At 46.1% G+C, this 18,730-nt stretch overlaps 1 protein-coding gene across 15 annotated transcripts in view; it reads left to right on the top strand.

Moving 5' to 3' along the window:
- USP54 (ubiquitin specific peptidase 54) overlaps positions 1 to 18,730 on the top strand; it is a 239,391-nt gene that overhangs the window by 172,511 nt on the left and 48,150 nt on the right. For 12 of the 15 annotated variants that reach the window (XR_004646575.1, XM_034777045.1, XM_034777046.1 and 9 more), the window contains 4 exons: positions 3,212 to 3,358; positions 11,173 to 11,322; positions 13,367 to 13,535; positions 17,485 to 17,655. Coding sequence is in view for 14 of the 15 variants with exons in the window: in XM_034777045.1 (XP_034632936.1) it covers positions 3,212 to 3,358; positions 11,173 to 11,322; positions 13,367 to 13,535; positions 17,485 to 17,655 (637 nt within the window). In the remaining variant the exon portion in view is untranslated. Of the gene's footprint in view, positions 1 to 3,211; positions 3,359 to 11,172; positions 11,323 to 11,829; positions 11,878 to 13,366; positions 13,536 to 17,484; positions 17,656 to 18,730 lie in introns of those variants that run through there. The other 3 variants (XM_034777055.1, XM_034777047.1, XM_034777052.1) reach the window with 2 other exon arrangements.

Here is an 18,730-nt window from a genome sequence, read left to right as displayed (position 1 = left end):
AGATGGCATGGAAAGCCTTCCAGTTAGTGGCAATAAATTTTCTCGGAAACAACAAGGCAGACAACTACAGGTTGTTGGTGGAAAACCTCCTCAAGGCATACAAAAGCCTTGGTTGCAACATGTCATGGATTTTTTTCCACCGAACTGCGGAGCAGTGAGCAACGAGCACAGCGAGCGATTTCACCAGGACATTGCAACAATAGAGAAACACTATCAGGGCAAATGGAGCCCATCAATGCTTGCAGACTATTGCTGGACAGTGACAAGAGATGCTCCATTTAATGAATACAAGAGACAAGCCAAGAAGCGCTGAGTAGACACTGAATAGGACTAAACTATGTACATAATAGTTTTTTGCCCTTTGTTTCATAATAAAAGTTATTTATATAACCCTTTTGCTGATTTTTAAAGTGTTACATAAACAGGACAGGTGAAATATTATCATGTAAAGCAACCATAAACACATGAAAAGACCTAGCTTTACAATTTATGATTAAAACTCTACTATCTACACAATATACATAGACATAAAATGTAAAAACTTAAATATCTTAGAAACAGTAGCCAATCAGTTGTTTTAATTGTCATATTTGAATTTAGCACATCAAAATACATAATAAATAGCACATTTTATCTCTGAAGCGGACGATTTCTCAAAAATTGTAGACCAGTGTTACCTGTTCTGTTCATTCCCTCTGGAGCACCTGGCGTTGCCCACTGTCGGAACACAGAACACTGGGCTAGATGGACCTTTGGTTTGACCCAGTATGGCCATTCTTATGTTCTTAAAGTTCCTACAGCTCGAACGGAGCTGGGACTGCACAGCCTCCTCTCCCCACAGACCCAGCAGATGCAACAACTCTGGTGTGCTCCAAGCTGGAGAGCATTTGCGCCGTGGAGCTCCCATGGTCAACTGGGAAGATGCAATGTGACCTTCTGCCGAATTGCCGCCGCAGATCGCGATCGCGGACTTTTTTTTTCCCCCCCCCCCCCCCGCTTGGGGCAGCAAAAACCCTGGAGCCAGCCCTGGTTAGAGTGCCTCCCAGCCCACTGCTGCCTTGAATATTTGGAACATCTAGTCCAGAGGTTCTCAAACTGTGGTCCATGAGCTCCATTCAGGTGGTCCGCAGATAGTTACCTCTTAGGTGTGTGCCTGTGCGGCCCCACACAAGCAAATGGTGCAGGCGTGGCTCCACTAATTAGCTGCCTGGACCCTGGAGAAGATGCACATGTAAGGTGAGGTGGTGGCCTTGGCAGGAATAGGGTGTAGGTGGGAGGGGGCAATGGGGTGAGAAGAGGGGTTGGGGGGAATTTGGGATGTGCAGGGCTGCGGCAGCCACAGAAAGAGGCAACTTTCCCCAGCTCCAGGGCTGTGGCTGCCAGGGAGAGACGGCCCACGTTCCCTGCCCCAGCTCAGCAGCTACTGCAGTGGGGAGAGAGGGAGAGACCCCCCACCCCCTACTTCCCAGCCCCAGCTTTGGGGCCTGCTGCGGCAGGGGAGAGGGGGCACATCCATCGCATTAGAAAGATAAACTATTTATATGAAAATGAGTTCTGTGCTTTTATTTGTAGAACAAAAAAAGTTAATTATTATTAATTAGGTTTTTTTATATAGCGCTTTTATCCAAAGCGCTTTACAATAGTTAGCTAATGGTACAAACAACATTTGGAAAGATCATTAAGTGGTCCGCCGAGACCCTCCGCAATTTTCAAGTGGTCCTCAGGAAAAAAAAAAGTTTTGAGAACCGCTGATCTAGTCCATCCTGCTTAATAGGACGGTACCAAGTATCTGCGCTCACACTTGCTCTTTACTTACTCCATGTACATTCTGATAACATCTTCTGTTTTCCTGCTAGGGTGTTATGGATGGTCACAGAAAGATTTTGAAACCAGAAAGATATCCTTAGCAAAATATTAATTTTGACTGTGGCAGCTCTTCCCAACCAAGAAATTGTATACTTCTGTCAGCATCCCAGATCTTTTTTCATATGCTAAAGTAGTGGTTTAACATTTAAACTGTAGAGCTTTTCTGGGTTGTTTGGGTTTTGAATTCCCAGGTATTTATAGAATTTGTTGCCCGTTCAAATCCAAATGCTTTCTGGAGGATTGACTTTTCAGAATCTGGCAAATCTGTAGCTAGCTTTTCAGATTTGGCATAATTTACTTTAAATCCAGATGCTTTCCCAAGTCATGCATTTCTATAGAAACTAATTTTAGGGAAATACTGACAATTTTTGTATAAACAAAATTAATATCTGCATATAAAGCTATTTTCTGATGTGTTCCTGCAAGTTTTGTTCTTGTGATAGGTAGGTTCATTGTTCCTGTATCTCCTGTGCAAAAGGTTTCATGATCTGTGCAAAAAATAAAAATAACCATGGCGATCCCTGCCTAATCCCTCTGTGTAATTCAAACATGGTAAATTTAACCACATTAACTCTCCCAGCTCCTTTTGGGCTCAGGTTAAGAACAGTTATCCATTTAAGCACCTGAGGGCCAATGTCAATATGGGACAGACTTGAAATAGAAAGTGCCCCTCTATTCTATAAAAGGCTTTCTTTGTACCAAGTTATAAGAAAATAAATGAATCTGTTTTTGATCTGGCATTATGGATGATTCCAAGTATTTGCTGAATATTGTCTGATATTTGTCTAATCTTAATGAATCCAGTTTGATCTGGATTTGTATAAACTGAGAACATGGAGTGTAGTCAGGTAGCTGGTATTTTTGCTAAAATCTTTCATGATTCAACAGTGCGAAACGTACTTTTTAGCCACGGGTGCAGATGAAAAGAAAATAGAGAAGGATACCAATAATACGTGATAAAAAGTGAGCCATGCTTCCAATTCCCACTGGAGTCTTGAGCACCCTCCAATTTTACCCATGCTCCCTATTTTACATGCCTCCCTTGGGGCAATTATATCTTCTAACCGTTATCCTTCATCTGAGGAAGAATTGACTGTATTCACATGTGAATACCAGGCAGAATTTGGCATCAGTCATCACATCAGTGATTCATAGTCATCATAGTTTGCTCTTCTCTCTTCCATCTTCATATGTTGAGCATGTAGAATCTGCTGCACTCCAGCCACCTTCTATATTGAAGCAAGAGGCAAGACCCTGCAGTGGTAATACAGTAAACTGTGAAGTTGTATATTCCATTCAGTTTTAATTATAAAAAACCTCCATGCGGATTTTTGTTTTGTTTCAGAGTAACTGTGGGGAAAAGATCCGTATACGTCGTGTGCTCATGAACTCTCCCCAGATCATCACCATTGGGTTGGTGTGGGATTCAGACCACTCTGATCTAGCTGAGGATGTCATTCACAGCCTGGGCACCTGCCTCAAACTTGGAGATGTGAGTCTACTGCACATTTGACAATCTCTCAAAATCCCCTTTTCCCAAGACATGTCTGTGCTGTTCACTTGTATGCATTCAGGATCACCTCTGATTCTGGGATCATGGGAGCATAAACATGACATGCAGCCACCTTTGCCTCTGACCATCCCAATCTTGCAACCTAAGGATTGGGCCCTCTGTGAATGCTCCACTAAGCCTGGGAAAAACTGTTGGCATCGGATCAACAATTTGTCTCCTTGCTCTTCCTTACTCCCGTAGTTTAGGTAACTCCCCTTTGTGAGTACTCTGCTCTTTGAACAAGATCTACTACATAATACTGAGGGGAATAGAAGAGAGGAAGGAAATGGTCCCACTACTCTGATAGGTGGTGTGTCCATTACCTAATCATTTGACTTCCCTGGCACTAGTAGGTAGTTGCAACTGTTGGGATCAGATTTAAAAGAACACTGACAAGCACACTTGTACAAAATTTTTAATTGTATATTCTTAGTTCTTAATCAATTGTATATTTTAAAATGTTAATTCTAATAATTTTATATTTTTAATGTCACTTTAGGTGCTTGAAAATTGGAAATAGCCTCAAAGTGCCAATTTTAGATCTGAATCCAAATTTTTCCCATGTTCAGGCAGATTTTCTGATTTTAATTTGGGCCAATCACTTTTGAAAATAGCTGTCTATTTCCCTACCAATATTTGTGTGGGGGGGTTCCATTTGAACAATAGTTATTCCTGTCTGTGTTTGTAATGGAGCCAGAATATGTTATGGTTTTTTTTTTAAAAAAAAACTTGTTCCTAAGTAATCCCGTCCAAGGATTTGGTCACAGCTCTGGAGTTATTTTAGAGATAACACAAGAGACTGGGAGGTACTGGCTGTTGTTGTATCTTAAATTTCTCAGTGACTGACTATGGTTATATTATATTGTAATTAGACTCTGGAGGTCAGTTCCTCTGAGACTTCAGCCCTTTTAAAATAACTTAAATTTGAGGTCTAAACTGTTGGTGTGGCTCATAATAGGAATTATCACTAGTGACTCACTTAACACTGAGAAACTAATTAAACTATTTGGCATGAATCTGCACTAAGTTGCAGATGCATCACTTGAGAACAGAATTTGGCCCTTAAAATGTAAAGCAGTAATGCATTCAAAAGTGACTCCAAAAGAGCTTTTTTGTGTGTCAGTGATTTCTAAATGAAATTTGGTCAATTTTAAAAGTCAACACGTGATTTTTTTCTGACAGCCTGGCCTGCAAATCAACTTGGGATCTGAAAGCCTCCACCACTGATAGTCTCTGGAGGCCCACTACTGTCCTCAGTTACACCTTCACAAGGCCACTGACTTAAATTTGTCCTTGCTAGAGCCAGAACAGACTTCAGCTCCTTCTTCCATACCAGAACGGTGTTGGCTGTGCAGTGCAGAGAGAGAGGTAAAGAGTAGCTTTTTAAAAGTCACTCGGTAGAGCCACAAGATATAACAGAAAACGTACAGAGAGTAGGCTTTTTGTTGAGAAAGAAAGTGCCATTCTTCTTCGAGTGATTGTTCATGTCCATTCCAAGCAGGTGTATGCGCGCCGCGTGCACGCCAGCCGGAAGATTTTACTATAGCAGCGTCCGTAGGGTCGGCTTCGGCGCCCCCTGGAGTGGCGCCTTCATGGCGCTGTATATAGGGGCCAGCCGACCCTCCACCCCCTCAGTTCCTTCTTACCGCCGGTGACGGCTGGCTGGAACTTCGCTTGCTCTTCAGCAATCGTAGCAGTGTTCGGTCGTTGTTGTAAATAGTTATTTTGTTGTTAAGTGTTAGCTTAGTTGGTTATTACTTGGGGAGTTTTCCCCAAGTTTTCCTCGCTCCCCTGGGGCAGGCCCAGGTCCCCGGGGTTCAAACTCTGCTGGGACTACGGGAAATTCATGCCAAAGAGTGACCCGCACTCTTCGTGCTTAAGGTGCCTAGGCGAGAGCCACCAAAAAGACAGGTGCCGTATCTGCAGGGCTTTTCGCCCCAGGACTCTCAAAGATAGAGAGCAGAGACTTAAAGTCCTCCTAATGGAGGCGGGCCTGCGGCCGCAATCAGATCCCGGGCCTACTGAGACGGCACCAAGCACTTCATCCTCGGTGCACAGTGCTCCGGCGCCGGAGATGAGTCGTGAGGCCAAGGCCACCAAACCCCGGCACCGGAGAGAGTCGGTGCACAAGAAACCGTCCTCTATGAGACACCATTTCCCATTGCCAGTGCCAGTTAAAAAGAACAGGCCAGTGAGGGATCGTTCTCCACACTGGGACTCTAAAGGGCCTGCGCCGTCCACGTCTACTACAGGACAATTCGTGCCACAGACCCATCCGACCATCCCGTTGACACCTGCCCCGGAGAGGGTACGGTCGAGTCCTGAAAAGCCTAGATCCCCGGACACGATGGAGGAAGTGCGCCTCCCATCCACGCCGGTGGCGTTCGAGGCTGCCTCAGACTTCTTGAACCTCCCGGTGCCGGCGTCACCGCACCGGTGCAGAGAACCTCCGGCTACCACTCGGCCCCATTATCAATCTAGGGGTAAACCGGCATTGTTCTCGCTGCGCTCCCTGCGCCGCGCTTCTCTTGCAGCACCAGTGCAGACAGCACCCTCTACGGCGACAGTGAGTACCGCGCCTCCTATGTCCTCCTACTTGGAAACTTCGGACTCGGAGGCGGACTCATACCGCTCTAACAGATTGAGAAGTAGGTGATCGTCCTCGCGTACGAGTGCCCAGCCATACCCACCACAGTGGCAGCTGCAGCAGTGGCAACCGCCCCCCCAGGGCCGTTCTGGATGCCGTGGGCCTACCACCAGTCAGTGGGTCAGGCGTACGGACCCCGCTCACGAGCCGCATCTGTCTCTTTGATGTCCATGGTACCGCCGCTAATGCCACTACCACCGGCACCGCCGTCTGACAGGAGTGTGCCACAAAGGGACACGGCACCGCGTAGCCAGACAACAACACCGACGGGGACCTTGCTCCCAACACCACAGGCACCGCCCAGCACACCTCGGCGCTCGATATTGACCCCGGTACCGGCCGTGGTGCCACATCCCGAGTCTGCACCGGCCGCGCAGCCTGAGTACCGTGTGCCGCAGGCCCTCGTAGAGGGAAAGGGGATAGATGAAGACCCTCTTCAAGGGATCTCTTCCGCCTCATCTCCGGATGAGGCAGTAGCGGGGACTTCAGCGGCACCGGCCCCGGAGGACAATAGGATCCTCCAACAGCTGCTTACTCAAGCAGCCCAAAGCCTCTCGATCCAGACTGAGGAGATCGAGGTGGACACAGATCCGGTGATTGATATCCTGACCCCATCAGGCCCATCTAGGGTAGCCCTACTCTCATAAAGACCATTACGGACACAGCCCACACCTTGTGGCAAACCCCTGCCTCATTGGCCCCTATGGCCAAAAGGACAGAGAGGCGATATTTTGTTCCAAACAAGGGCTATGAACATCTTTATACACACCCTCCCCCGGACTCCCTAGTGGTGGATGCCGCCAACCAGAGGGAACACAAGGGTTTTCAGGGGGCTACGCCTAAAAATAGAGAGCCAAAAAGTTGGACCTGTTCAGGCACAAAGTTTATTCAACGGGGGGGGCTGCAGTTGCGCATTGCCAATCAGCAAGCCATAGTGAGCCGGTATGGACACAACACGTGCTCGGCTTTGTCTCGGTTCACGGATCTCCTTCCACAGGAGTCGCGAACTGAGTTTTCAGCCCTGGTTGAGGAGGGAAGATTGATTACCCGGGCTTCCCTACAGGCGGCCCTGGACGCGGACGATTCAGCTTCACGCACGTTGGTGACTGGTCTGGTCATGAGGCGTAGAGCCTGGCTTCAAGTGTCTGGCCTCCCTCACGAGGTCCAACAAACGATCCAGGACCTCCCTTTCGAAGGGCCCACGCTCTTCTCAGAGAAAACCGATAAGAGGCTTCATAGCCTAAAGGACTCACGGACCACTCTCCGTTCACTAGGCCTCCACACTCCTGTCACTCAGCGTAGACCGTTTAGGCCACCGCAGGCCCCTCGGCCATACCAACCTCAAAATCGAGGGGATGTTTCGCGCAGAAGGTCAAGGACGGGCAGGAGGAGGCAACAACAGCAGCCCTTCGGCCAGTCTTCTACCCAACCAAGGCCTACACAGGGGCCTAGACCACCATTTTGATGGCCTGGTCGAGGACGATCTACCGGTCAGAACTCTGGATCCTACCAGCCTTACCTTTTTGTCACGTCTGTCCCCCTTCTAGCATGCATGGGCCCGGATCACGTCCGATGCTTGGGTGCTTCGCATGGTAAAGGAGGGATATTCTGTCCAGTTTTCCACCCTCCCGCCCCACCAGCCCCCCTCCCCGTCCCTCTTCAGGTACCCTTCTCACGATCAACTTCTACTTCAAGAAGTTCAGTCCCTCCTCGCCTCAGGGGCAGTAGAGGAGGCTCCCCAGGAGTTACAGGGCAAGGGCTTCTAGTCTCGATATTTCCTAATACCGAAAGGGAAAGGGGGCCTCAGACCCATTCTAGACTTGCGCGGTCTCAACAAGTTTGTGAAGAAGCTCAAGTTCTGCATGCTCTCCCTGTCCTTCATCATTCCTTCCATGGATCCAGGAGACTGGTATGCCGCCCTTGACTTAAAGGACGCATACTTTCATATTGCGATAATCCCTCGCACAGGCGTTACCTCAGGTCTCTCGTGGGCAACGCTCGTCTACAATTTACGGTTCTGCCCTTTGGTCTGTCAGCAGCCCCAAGGGTCTTCACGAAGTGCATGGCAGTCGTGGCTGCCTTCCTACGCAGGCACGGGATCCAGGTGTTTCCCTACCTGGACGATTGGCTCATCAAGGGCAGGTCCAGGGCGCAAATGGAGGCTCAGGTGGTCTTTGCCAGGCAAACCTTCCTCGAGCTTGGCCTCTTACTCAACAAGGCCAAGTCCACACTATCTCCAACCCAAAAAATCGAATTCATAGGAGCGGTTCTGGACTCGACACACACCAGAGCATATCTCCCAGACACCAGATTCCGGACTATATCCAACATTATCCTCGGCCTCCAACGTTACCCCACCACCACAGCAAGAAGCTGCCTCAAATTACTAGGGCACATGGCAGCATGTATCTACATGGTGAGACATGCCAGACTCAGACTGCGCCCACTCAAGTCTTGGTTGGCACGGGTTTATCGGCCAGTCAGGGACTCCCTAGAATTGGTGGTGACGTTACCTTGGCAGGTGCTGGACTCCCTTCAATGGTGGCTCGACCTGCGGGTGGTCTGCACAGGAGTTCCTTTCCTCGACCCCGAGCCCCCCCTCTCCCTGGTAACGGACGCATCGGATCAGGAATGGGGTGCACATCTGGGCGACCTCAGAACCCAACGGCCTTTGGTCACGAGATGATCTTTCGCTCCACATCAATGTCAGGGAATTACGAGCTGTACGCCTTGCATGCATAGCCTTCAAATCCCAGCTGGCAGGCAGATGCGTTTCTGTCCTCACGGACAATACTCCAACAATGTTCTATATCAACAAACAGGGTGGTGCTCGCTCCTCTTCCCTTTGCTGGGAAGCCCTTGCATTATGGGACTTTTGCGTACAGAATGTAATTCACCTGACAGCATCCTACCTCCCGGGGGCGCAAAACGGGCTCGCGGACGCACTCAGCCGCTTGTTCCAGGGTCACGAGTGGTCTATCCGCTGGGATATAGTTCTCTCAATTTTCCGGCTCTGGGGTCATCCCCAGGTGGACCTGTTTGCCTCCACCGAGAACAGGAAGTGTCACCAATTCTGCTCCCTCAGGGGATGCAGTCCGGGGTCCCTAACAGATGCCTTTCTCCTCTCTTGGACAGACGGGCTATTTTACGCCTTTCTCCCGATTCCCATGATTCACAGAGTAATCCTCAAGGCCCGCAGAGATCATGCTCGGCTCATCTTGATAGCGCCAGCATGGCCGCGCCAGCACTGGTACACGTCTCTCCTGCACATGTCTATGCGGGTGCCATTCAGGTTGCCCCTACTCCCGGACTTGATCACACAGGATCACGGTTGCCTGCTTCACCCGAACCTGGAGTCGCTCCACCTTACAGCCTGGATGCTCCATGGCTAAACCCGGTGAAGTTGCAATGCTCTCATCAGGTCAGGCATGTCCTTCTGGGTAGCAGGAAGCCCTCTACAAGGACCACGTGCTTGGCCAAGTGGAAGCGCTTCTCCTTCTGGGCCACACAATGGGGCAAGGCTCCCTCGCTCACCCCGGTCCCCCTCATATTGGACTATTTGCTGCATCTGAGACACCTGGGACTGACCCTCTCGTCGGTTCGAGTACACCTTGCTGCAATCTCGGTGTTCCACCTGGGAGGGGGGGGTACCTCAGTGTTTGCGAACCCACTCGTTACGCGGTTCCTTAAGGGCCTTGACAGACTGTTCCCAGACATCCGTCAACCTGTCCCGGCTTGGGACTTCAATTTGGTCCTGTCCATCCTCACAGGGCCCCCCTTCGAGCTGCTGGCTTCGTGCTCGCTGTTATATCTTTCATATAAGGTTGCGTTCTTGGTGGCTATCACATCAGCCCGGAGGGTGTCAGAACTCAGAGCTCTAACATCTGAACCCCCGTACACCGTCTTCCACAAGGACAAGGTCCAACTCAGGCCGCACCCAGCGTTCTTGCCTAAGGTGGTTTCCCCATTTCACATGGGTCAAGACATTTTTCTCCTGGTCTTTTATCCGAAACCACACTCCTCTGCGATGAAGCATAGGCTACATTCCCTTGACGTTCGCAGGGCTCTCGCTTTCTATATCGAAAGGACAAGGTCCTTCAGGAAGTCAACCCAACTTTTCGTTGCTGTGGCGGACAGGATAAAAGGGCTCCTGGTCACGTCACAGCGAATTTCGGCTTGAATCAGAACCTGCATCCGGGAGTGCTACAGTCGGGCCAATATACCAGCCCCGCCTATCATGGCCCACTCCACAAGAGAGCAGGCCTCTTCCACTGCGTTCCTGGCCCAGGTCCCGACGCAGGAAATTTGTAGAGCGGCCACCTGGTCCTCAATCCACACCTTTACGGCGCACTACGCCATCACGCACCAGGCCAGAGATGATGCTGCCTTTGGCCGCGCAGTCCTCCAGTCAGCAGTAACCTCCGACCCCACCGCCTAGATTCGGGCTTGTGAATCACCTGCTTGGAATGGACATGAACAATCACTCGAAGAAGAAAAAATGGTTACTCATCTTCTCGTAACTGTTGTTCTTCGAGATGTGTTGTTCATGTCCATTCCAATACCCACCCTCCTACCCCTCTGTCGGAGTATCGGCAAGAAGGAACTGAGGGGGTGGAGGGTCGGCTGGCCTCTATATACAGCGCCATGAAGGCGCCATTCCAGGGGGCACCGAAGCCGACTCTACGGACGCTGCTATAGTAAAATCTTCCGGCTGGCGTGCACACGGCGCGCACGCACCTGCTTGGAATGGACATGAACAACACATCTCGAAGAACAATGGTTCCGAGAAGGTGAGTAACAGGTTTTTTTTATTAATTTTCAGAGGAGAAATACACTTTAAAATCTAATAGGATTACACCATTGATATAAATGCCCTCCTTACAAGACAATTGTGGGCTGTCAGGCAACCTGGATTCTGTTCCCACCTCTGCCAATGACTTGTATGACCATGGACCGATCACTTAACCATTCTGTGCCTTAGTTTCTCCATCTGAAAAAATGGCATATAACACTTAACGCAGCTCTGTAAAGCATTTTTAGCCCTTCAAATGAAACACAGTATTTTATTATATAATTTTTCTTCTCTCCTTTTCCGCACCCCTTGAAGCTCTTTTTCAGAGTAACTGATGACAGAGCAAAACAGTCAGAGCTGTATTTGGTAGGAATGATCTGTTACTACGGAAAACATTACTCTACCTTCTTCTTCCAAACGAAGATCCGCAAGTGGATGTACTTTGATGATGCCCATGTCAAAGAGGTAAGGAAATAGGAGATTATTTTTGTAAATGCTAAGAACTATTTGGTGAGGGTGTAGATCCATACTGCTTTCCAAAGATTTCCAGAAACTTTGTGTGTTCTCTCACACCTGAGGTCCTACTTAACTCCACTGCTCCTAAAGGTTTCTCTGAACAAACTAATGCTTTCTGTAAGTCCGATGGAGGAGATGCTTTCTCCAGAAGACCTGATTTTGCGGCAGAGGATGACCCGTTTAAAATGGGAGAATCGTAAAGCAATAAAAATAAGGCTTAAGAGAGGAGAGGGTGAAGAGTCTGAGGGACCCGGAAGGGGAAAGGGAAGAAGAGAAAAAGTGTTCAGGATCCTATTTCTTCTCCATTCAAAGATGCCTTCTAGTTATGTGATGGGAGGGTCCCCCTGATCTACATTATTTCTGATCTTCATGGTGTCACCTCAGACTGTTATTTAATTCCCATTGACCTTTCTTTGATTTCTTGGTGCCTGCACTGCTGATGGCAAAAGTTGAAACAGCTGTGGACTTCTGTACAGCAGAGACCTGCATGGCAACCAGTACCAGGTAAACTGACAACTGTTCAGTGGTACCAGAAAGCCCAGAGGCCTTCTCTTTGGTTCTGTTTAATTGCCTGCCAGTCTTGCCTTTATGCTGTTGGCTGGAATCCTACAATTCACCTGTGCCGTTGGATGTATTTCTCACACCCTCACCCGACAAATGGTGTTGCTATTGAGTCCCTTCTCCTCAGGTTTACGGTAGAAGTATCTGGATGCCACACCCCTCTAGTAGCTGTTTCCTAAGGCGCATTCTTCCCTCTCTTACCAGTGCCTTTTTTCCCCCTGCGCCTAGGATGAAATGCTTGGCATCAAAGCCATCAGCACTGGGATCTTGGCACATGGTTACTACAGCTCATTAGTTCATTGGGCTTCATCTCATGCCCCTCCCCTTCTATTTCCCCTTGTCACAAAGGCACAAAAGTAACAAAGGAAAGCTTTCTTCCGTAATCTCACCAAGCAGTCTCTAAGGGAGAGCTATAAACCTTCCACTTGTTCTTGGTCACGTTCCTCTGCAGTAAAACCCTGCTAAGGATAATACGGTGCTGTAACATAATACCTGTGTAAGGAGTAGACCTGTTGGAGTGGATGTTCTGTGCATCTCTGCAAATCTGTACTAAAACACAGGGAAGTGTTTTCAAATGAATACTGGCTGCAAGAATTAAAGTCCAGCTCACCAAAACAGAAACTACAGTCATGCTGACCTCTCAGAAGAATAAATGATTATACAGCAAGATGTTTAACCCCTTGCATGCTGGATGAGTCTTCACCGAATATTAGCTGTGATCTCAATTAATCCCAGTGCTGGAAATCTGTGGTTTGCGTGTTTGATTTTTTTTTTACTTAATGCATTTTGTAAATTATGATAGATTAATTAGTACCAAAGCTATAACATTAAAAATTTGCCCTGATTTTGGTCAGTGAAGTGTTGGGAAATTTCATGTGGTAAAAAGTTTTTCTTAGCATGAGTAAACTCTGAATGGGAAAGAATATTAGTTTAAGCCTATATTCTAGCAAACATTAATTTTGTTTAACTATAAAACAGTAAATATCTCAATTATCAAAACAAGGCATAAACTGTTTCTGCTCTGCTGACAGTGGGCTCCCGTCCAGCTGGTATCACAAATTGTCCCTTTTCTGCAGTATGGTGGCTGTCAGAAGAAGGCATGGAAATGTCAATTTTAATTAACATCTTTACTTTCAGTAACATTTCAGAGTTTATAACAAGCATGAAATGCTTCAGCATGTGAATGTAGAGTGGGGCTCTGGGAAGAATTAGTGCAGCTTTATTGTGATCACTTATCACTTGTCCCTTGTCACCTTGGGCATCAAGAATCTTGGGGGGGGGGGGGGGGGGCGGGAAGGTGTTCAGGGAGTGTTACTTGATTGTACAGTGCAGCATATGAAGAGGTTAAGAACCAGTCTCTTGGTTTGCCTGAGAGAAGTAAAAAGAAAAGCTGAGCAGTGTTCTTGTTTTTGTTGTTGTTTTTTTAATTCAGATTGGTCCAAAGTGGAAAGATGTTGTGACCAAGTGCATCAAGGGTCATTATCAGCCTTTGCTACTGCTTTATGCAGATCCAAGAGGAACTCCAGTGTCAATGCAAGACTTGCCCTCTCAGTTGGATTTACAGCAGTATAGCAGGACTTGCTATGATAGCGAGGACTCAGGTAAACAGACTGAACTGTACACTTTATGCCCATCTCCATTGCAGCTGAACTGTTAGAAAAATATTGCTTCATTTTGGGTGATATTTTGCTAGCCAGGTCTCTATCACTGATCAAAGCTGACCTAGAGTCCTGAGAAGGATCCTCAGTATTTAACTCTTAAACCTTCCCTTCCAAACTACAGCTCCATAAATTACAAGTACATCCTCCTGCCTGAAAGACTTGCTTTCAGGGCTTCTCTTTAAGACCAAACATCATCTGGGGAAGGTTTCTGTTAAGTAATGTGATGAGCCATCCTCTTTTACTCCATCCAGGGCAGAATTCACTGTCTTTGGAGCATTCCCAGATTGTGACAGCCAGAATTTCAAGAGACCAAATGCTATTGCTAAACCAGAGGATGAGCATGTAATTTTACTTTTTAAATGTATAAAGACAGCCAAATGATTACAAAAAACCCACCTAATCACAAAACATTCAAGGTCTCTATCATTTTAAATGTCTGGAAATTTGTCTTTTCTAAGTATATCTAGGAGAAAATACTGACACAAGAATATGGAACAATCTTTGTGTAGAGGGGAACAGTATAAGATTTATCTAGTGATTGAATTCATAAAATTATCCTGAGTTTTTAACAAGAAAGAAACAGGAGCAGAGATGCACAAAACATAAGAGAAGGTGATCAATGCTTTTGACAGAACATACAGAATGCATAAAGAGAGTGACTGCCAACATGAATCTCTTGGGGTTTAAATGAGGCATCCAATCCAATACTCTCTCTTAAATATCCTGTATTATCCAGCAATATAGTACTGATATGATACACTAATGGATTAGGGAGAGAAAACACAGTGCTGTCGGTGGTGTTCCATTGGTTTGGAAGGATGTGGTCAGGTAAGATGCCTTCGGAAATGAGTTCTGAGTCTGCTAAATGTTTGAAATAATCATGGAGAAGGCTAATTTGTTAATTACCTGGATAAATTAGGACACTGAACAGACTGAAGTGAGATGAGGCTTCCTGTAAAGAAGAGGAAGTGTAGGCATTTTGAGAGGCACATTTTAAAAGCAATCAAAAAGAGAGATTGTGGTGGTGGATATAAACTGTACATGAGCTTACACTATGGTAGTATTGCGAGGAAGGCTGATTCTATTCTTGGATATTTACAGAGAAGGTGACCTGCGTTTGGGAGGGCTTCATAGGTTGCCAAGAACAGTAGTCTGAGCGCAGGACCAGAAAAATAGCACCTTCCTTCCAGGAATTCTACCCATTCACACAATTTGGGCTTGTCTACACAACAATTAGACCATGGCAAGCTGGGTGTGAATGTACCCTGTGCTAGCCTGCTGCAGTGTAACTGTCCATCCTGCTGATGTGCATTAACAGTTTGTTAATGCACTTTGAGAGAGAGACTAGATCAAAGCGCTCTAATGAACTGTTAACACATGTCAGCAGATACATATGGATATTTAGACCACGGCTTGCTAGTGTGGGGTATATTCACAACCCAACTTGCCATGTCTAATTATTTGTGTAGATAAACCTTTAGTTTTAAAAGCAGTTATGGCAGTCATGGTCACCACCTGTGACTTTGGTCCTTGTGCTTTTTGGCAGGTGAAGATGTAGGGAGCATCTGGAGCCTCTACTAACAGATTGTCATTACATCATATAATGAGGGGAATCTATCATGCACCCTAAAATGAGAAACATTCCAATCAATACTAATGAAACCATCACTCAACAATAGATTTTGTACACAATCACTTAGAGCATGTCTTCACTAGCAACGTTAAAGCTCTGCTGCAGCAGCGCTTTAACCTGGCTGTGTAGTGCTCTCCCAACGCTATAAAAAAACCCACCTCCACAAGGGGAATAGTTACCAGCACTGGTGCACTGTCTACACTGGCGCTTTACAACGCTGAAACTTGCAGCAGTCAAGGGGGTGTTTTTTCACACCCCTGAGTGAAAAAATTGCAGCGCTGTAAAGTTCCAGTGTACAAAAGCCCTTAATGACTTGTCTCCAATTTCTAAGCAGGCTAATTGAGAACCTTGCAAAAAAGAGTCTCCAATGCCACCTGTTAGGTGCTAGTATCTCTGGCAAGTTTCAGGCCGGGACATGCTACAAAGACGGTTCTTGTAGTTCTGGTTGACCTCCAAGGGAAATACATCCATGTTCATTCTGTTGGATCTCTCTTCAGCATCTGATCCTATTGTATCCTGACTTGCTTCCAAGAAGCTTCAGAGCTGAATAGAAACATCCTAAAATGGTTCAGGTGTTTTCTTTCAAACTAAACACAGACAGTCATTATGAGCAACCTATTCTTCCATTTCCAAAATCCTCACTGCTGAGTCCCACAAGGTTTGGTCCTCTCCCTCACATTATTCAATATCTATATGAAGCTGTTGAGAGGGCTGGTGAGACAATATGGGTTGAGGTGCCAGCAGAATGTAGATGACATCTAGCTCTGCAACTCCTTTATGTCAAACATCAATAATATATCTCCCCGCTTTATCAATGCCTAGCTGAAATAAGCATGAAGAGCACTGTCTGAAGCTGAACCCAGACAAACTGATATGGTGCTAGTAGAAAGAGAGAAATGCTTCAAAGAACTTGTCACCTCTACAACATCAGTTAAAAAATTTGTTTCTTCCCTCTGATTAAATCCTTCTGTCCATCTGTGACTGACCATAATATTGCACCCTATCCTATAAGAAGCAGATCTTCATGCTAATCATTGTATCTCATCATATCTAGGACTGAAGCCACGCTCTTTGGAGAAAGCTTCAGCTGGTACAAAATGTTACAAATCTCTCTGTGCATAGTCACTGTGAAGCTTTGCTTTCTGTTGAATACAGAGTCCATTTCAAACTCCATGCCCTGATACTCAAAGCATTCCATGGGATTGGTCTCTAGCTACCCAAGATCATCTTTTCTTTCATGACCATGATCTCCCACCACATTGCAGAGGCATAATGACACTTTTAACCAGTAGGGGGAGGCTTGAGAGTCCAGAAGACAACTTTCACAGAAATTTTACGTAGACTATTGGATTTGCTCCCAGAAGAAATCAAAGTGGCTGTGGAACTAAATGCTTACATAACTAAATAGAGAGCTCATGTGTTCAGTTTTGCGTTTCTTTAATTTCATCACGTGCACAGGTATGTGTGGGTGGGTATGTTGTACATACACAACACCCTGTAAACTATTCAAAGTATTTTTCCTGCAGGTTGAGAAAAAAGGACAGAAAGAGAAAGCTGTATATATATTTTAAAGGGCTTAGGGATATGAGAAATGCCATACTCGATCAAACTTGTGGTCCATCTAGTGCAGGAACCTGTCTCCAACTGCAGCCAGCACCCAGTGCTTAAGAGGAAAGGTGCAAGATACCTTGAATTAAGCAGAAGTGTTCTATTCCCTAATAGTTAGATTGGTTTAAACCCTAAAGCATGAAATTTAATATCTCTTTGAAAGTTCTTAGCACTATTATAATTCTGGATATTCTTGTTATCCGTATAAATCTCCAATTCTCTTTTAGAATCTTACTTAGTTTTTGGCCTCAGTGCACTCTTGTGGCAATCAGTTCCACAGTTTAATTATGCTAATAGGCTTGTTAGTTAATAAAGAACAAAATCAACTTGAAATTAACTAATTTGTTGACAGTTCACGTGGAGATTAGTAAAGTTTTCATCATAGTCATATTTATTGAAAGTATATTTTTGACCTCTCCCTTAGATGAAAAGGGGTCAGACTAGATGACATGAGTCTCCACCCAGTCAATTCCACCATCTTTGAATCTATGAATATTGTGTAGGTGATTCTCCATATCCCTTTGCTCCTAAACCTGTTTCTTTGCTTCTGTTTAGTTTCCTCCATTCTGTTTCTGTTTTCTGTCATAATCTCTCCTGATTTGTATATCCCAAATAGAGGCTGACATTTGCCATTACTTCCTTTATTAGGGAGGGAGCCTTCCATCTCGAGTGACACCAGGACAGACTCCTCTACAGACAGCTATCCCTATAAACACTCACACCATGAGTCTGTGGTCAGTCACTTCTCTTCTGACTCACAGGGGACAGTCATCTATAATGTGGAGAATGACACAGCTTCGCAAAGCAGCAGGGACACAGGTAGCAGACACCTTTGTGCTCATGTAGCCATTGTGAATCTGGAGATTACAGTAGAGCTAAGTTAAACAATATCTGTTTAAATACAGCCCAGGGCATATTGGCATAAGGGTGCTCTTTGAAGTGCTGGCATCTGGTGAATTATGGCCCACAATCTATAGCATGGTGCAGCTGTACAAAGCACTGTTTCAAAACGTTGTCAGTGGGTGGCATGTGCAAGTCCCTGCATTCAAGTAGCTGAGGCTATATGGGAAGGGAGCCCACACTATTAGGACCTATATGTGATCATGAGGGAGTTTCTGCTTAAAGTGGATAGCAGTGAGGATGGGTATCCGTCTGCACTGGGGGAGGACAGAGGACAGAGAATAGCTGTCTGCCTGCACTGTGGAGGAAAGTTTGTGGGCATCTGGAGTGAGAGGAGAATCTGTCCTGGGGAGGAAGCTGGGTGGGGGTCTGGTGGGAGAATCTAATAGGAGATAGGGTGGAGGTCTCAAGGTGTAGAGCTACCCTGTCAGCTGTGGCCTGTGCTTGTCACAAAGCATCTAGCCTGTGACCTGGCCAGTCTGTTCCTGAATGCAGCACAGAGCTTTGACATTAATTTCTAATAAAGGACTACACTAGTTAAAAGAGCGGAACTTTCCATATACCAAAAGGGTGACCTGTTAATAGTATATCTGTAAATTGAACTAATTTTGTGTGCACCAAACCTAACAGGGTTCACAAAGGGGGCATTCCTGTTAAATGAACAGTTCCTTGTTACACCAAAATTTCTCCAAGCAGCACATTTTGGTACTATTTCACTCAGCAAGTTCTTGCCCTCCTGTTTGTAACAGCATACATGTATCCATCTGTGGTTCAAATTTTTACTTACAGTTCAGACCAGAGTTTGGGAAGCTTTTTCTCACAATGAAGAACCGGACTTTGTGAAAGAGTAGATTTCAAACAGGTGTTCTTCGGTGCTCTTTGATTCCTCACCATGCATTCAGTAACTGGCACTCCAAGCCTTTGGTTGATATATTTTTATTTCCAGGTTAAATGTTTGACAGATAAGGCTGCTACAGTAGTTCTAGATGAGAGA

This window comes from Trachemys scripta, chromosome 7 (genome assembly GCF_013100865.1).
Source record: "Trachemys scripta elegans isolate TJP31775 chromosome 7, CAS_Tse_1.0, whole genome shotgun sequence".
Classification (NCBI taxonomy): Eukaryota; Metazoa; Chordata; order Testudines; family Emydidae; genus Trachemys; species Trachemys scripta.
Note: the sequence above shows the minus strand (reverse complement) of the source record. Positions and strands in the feature narration are given on the sequence as shown.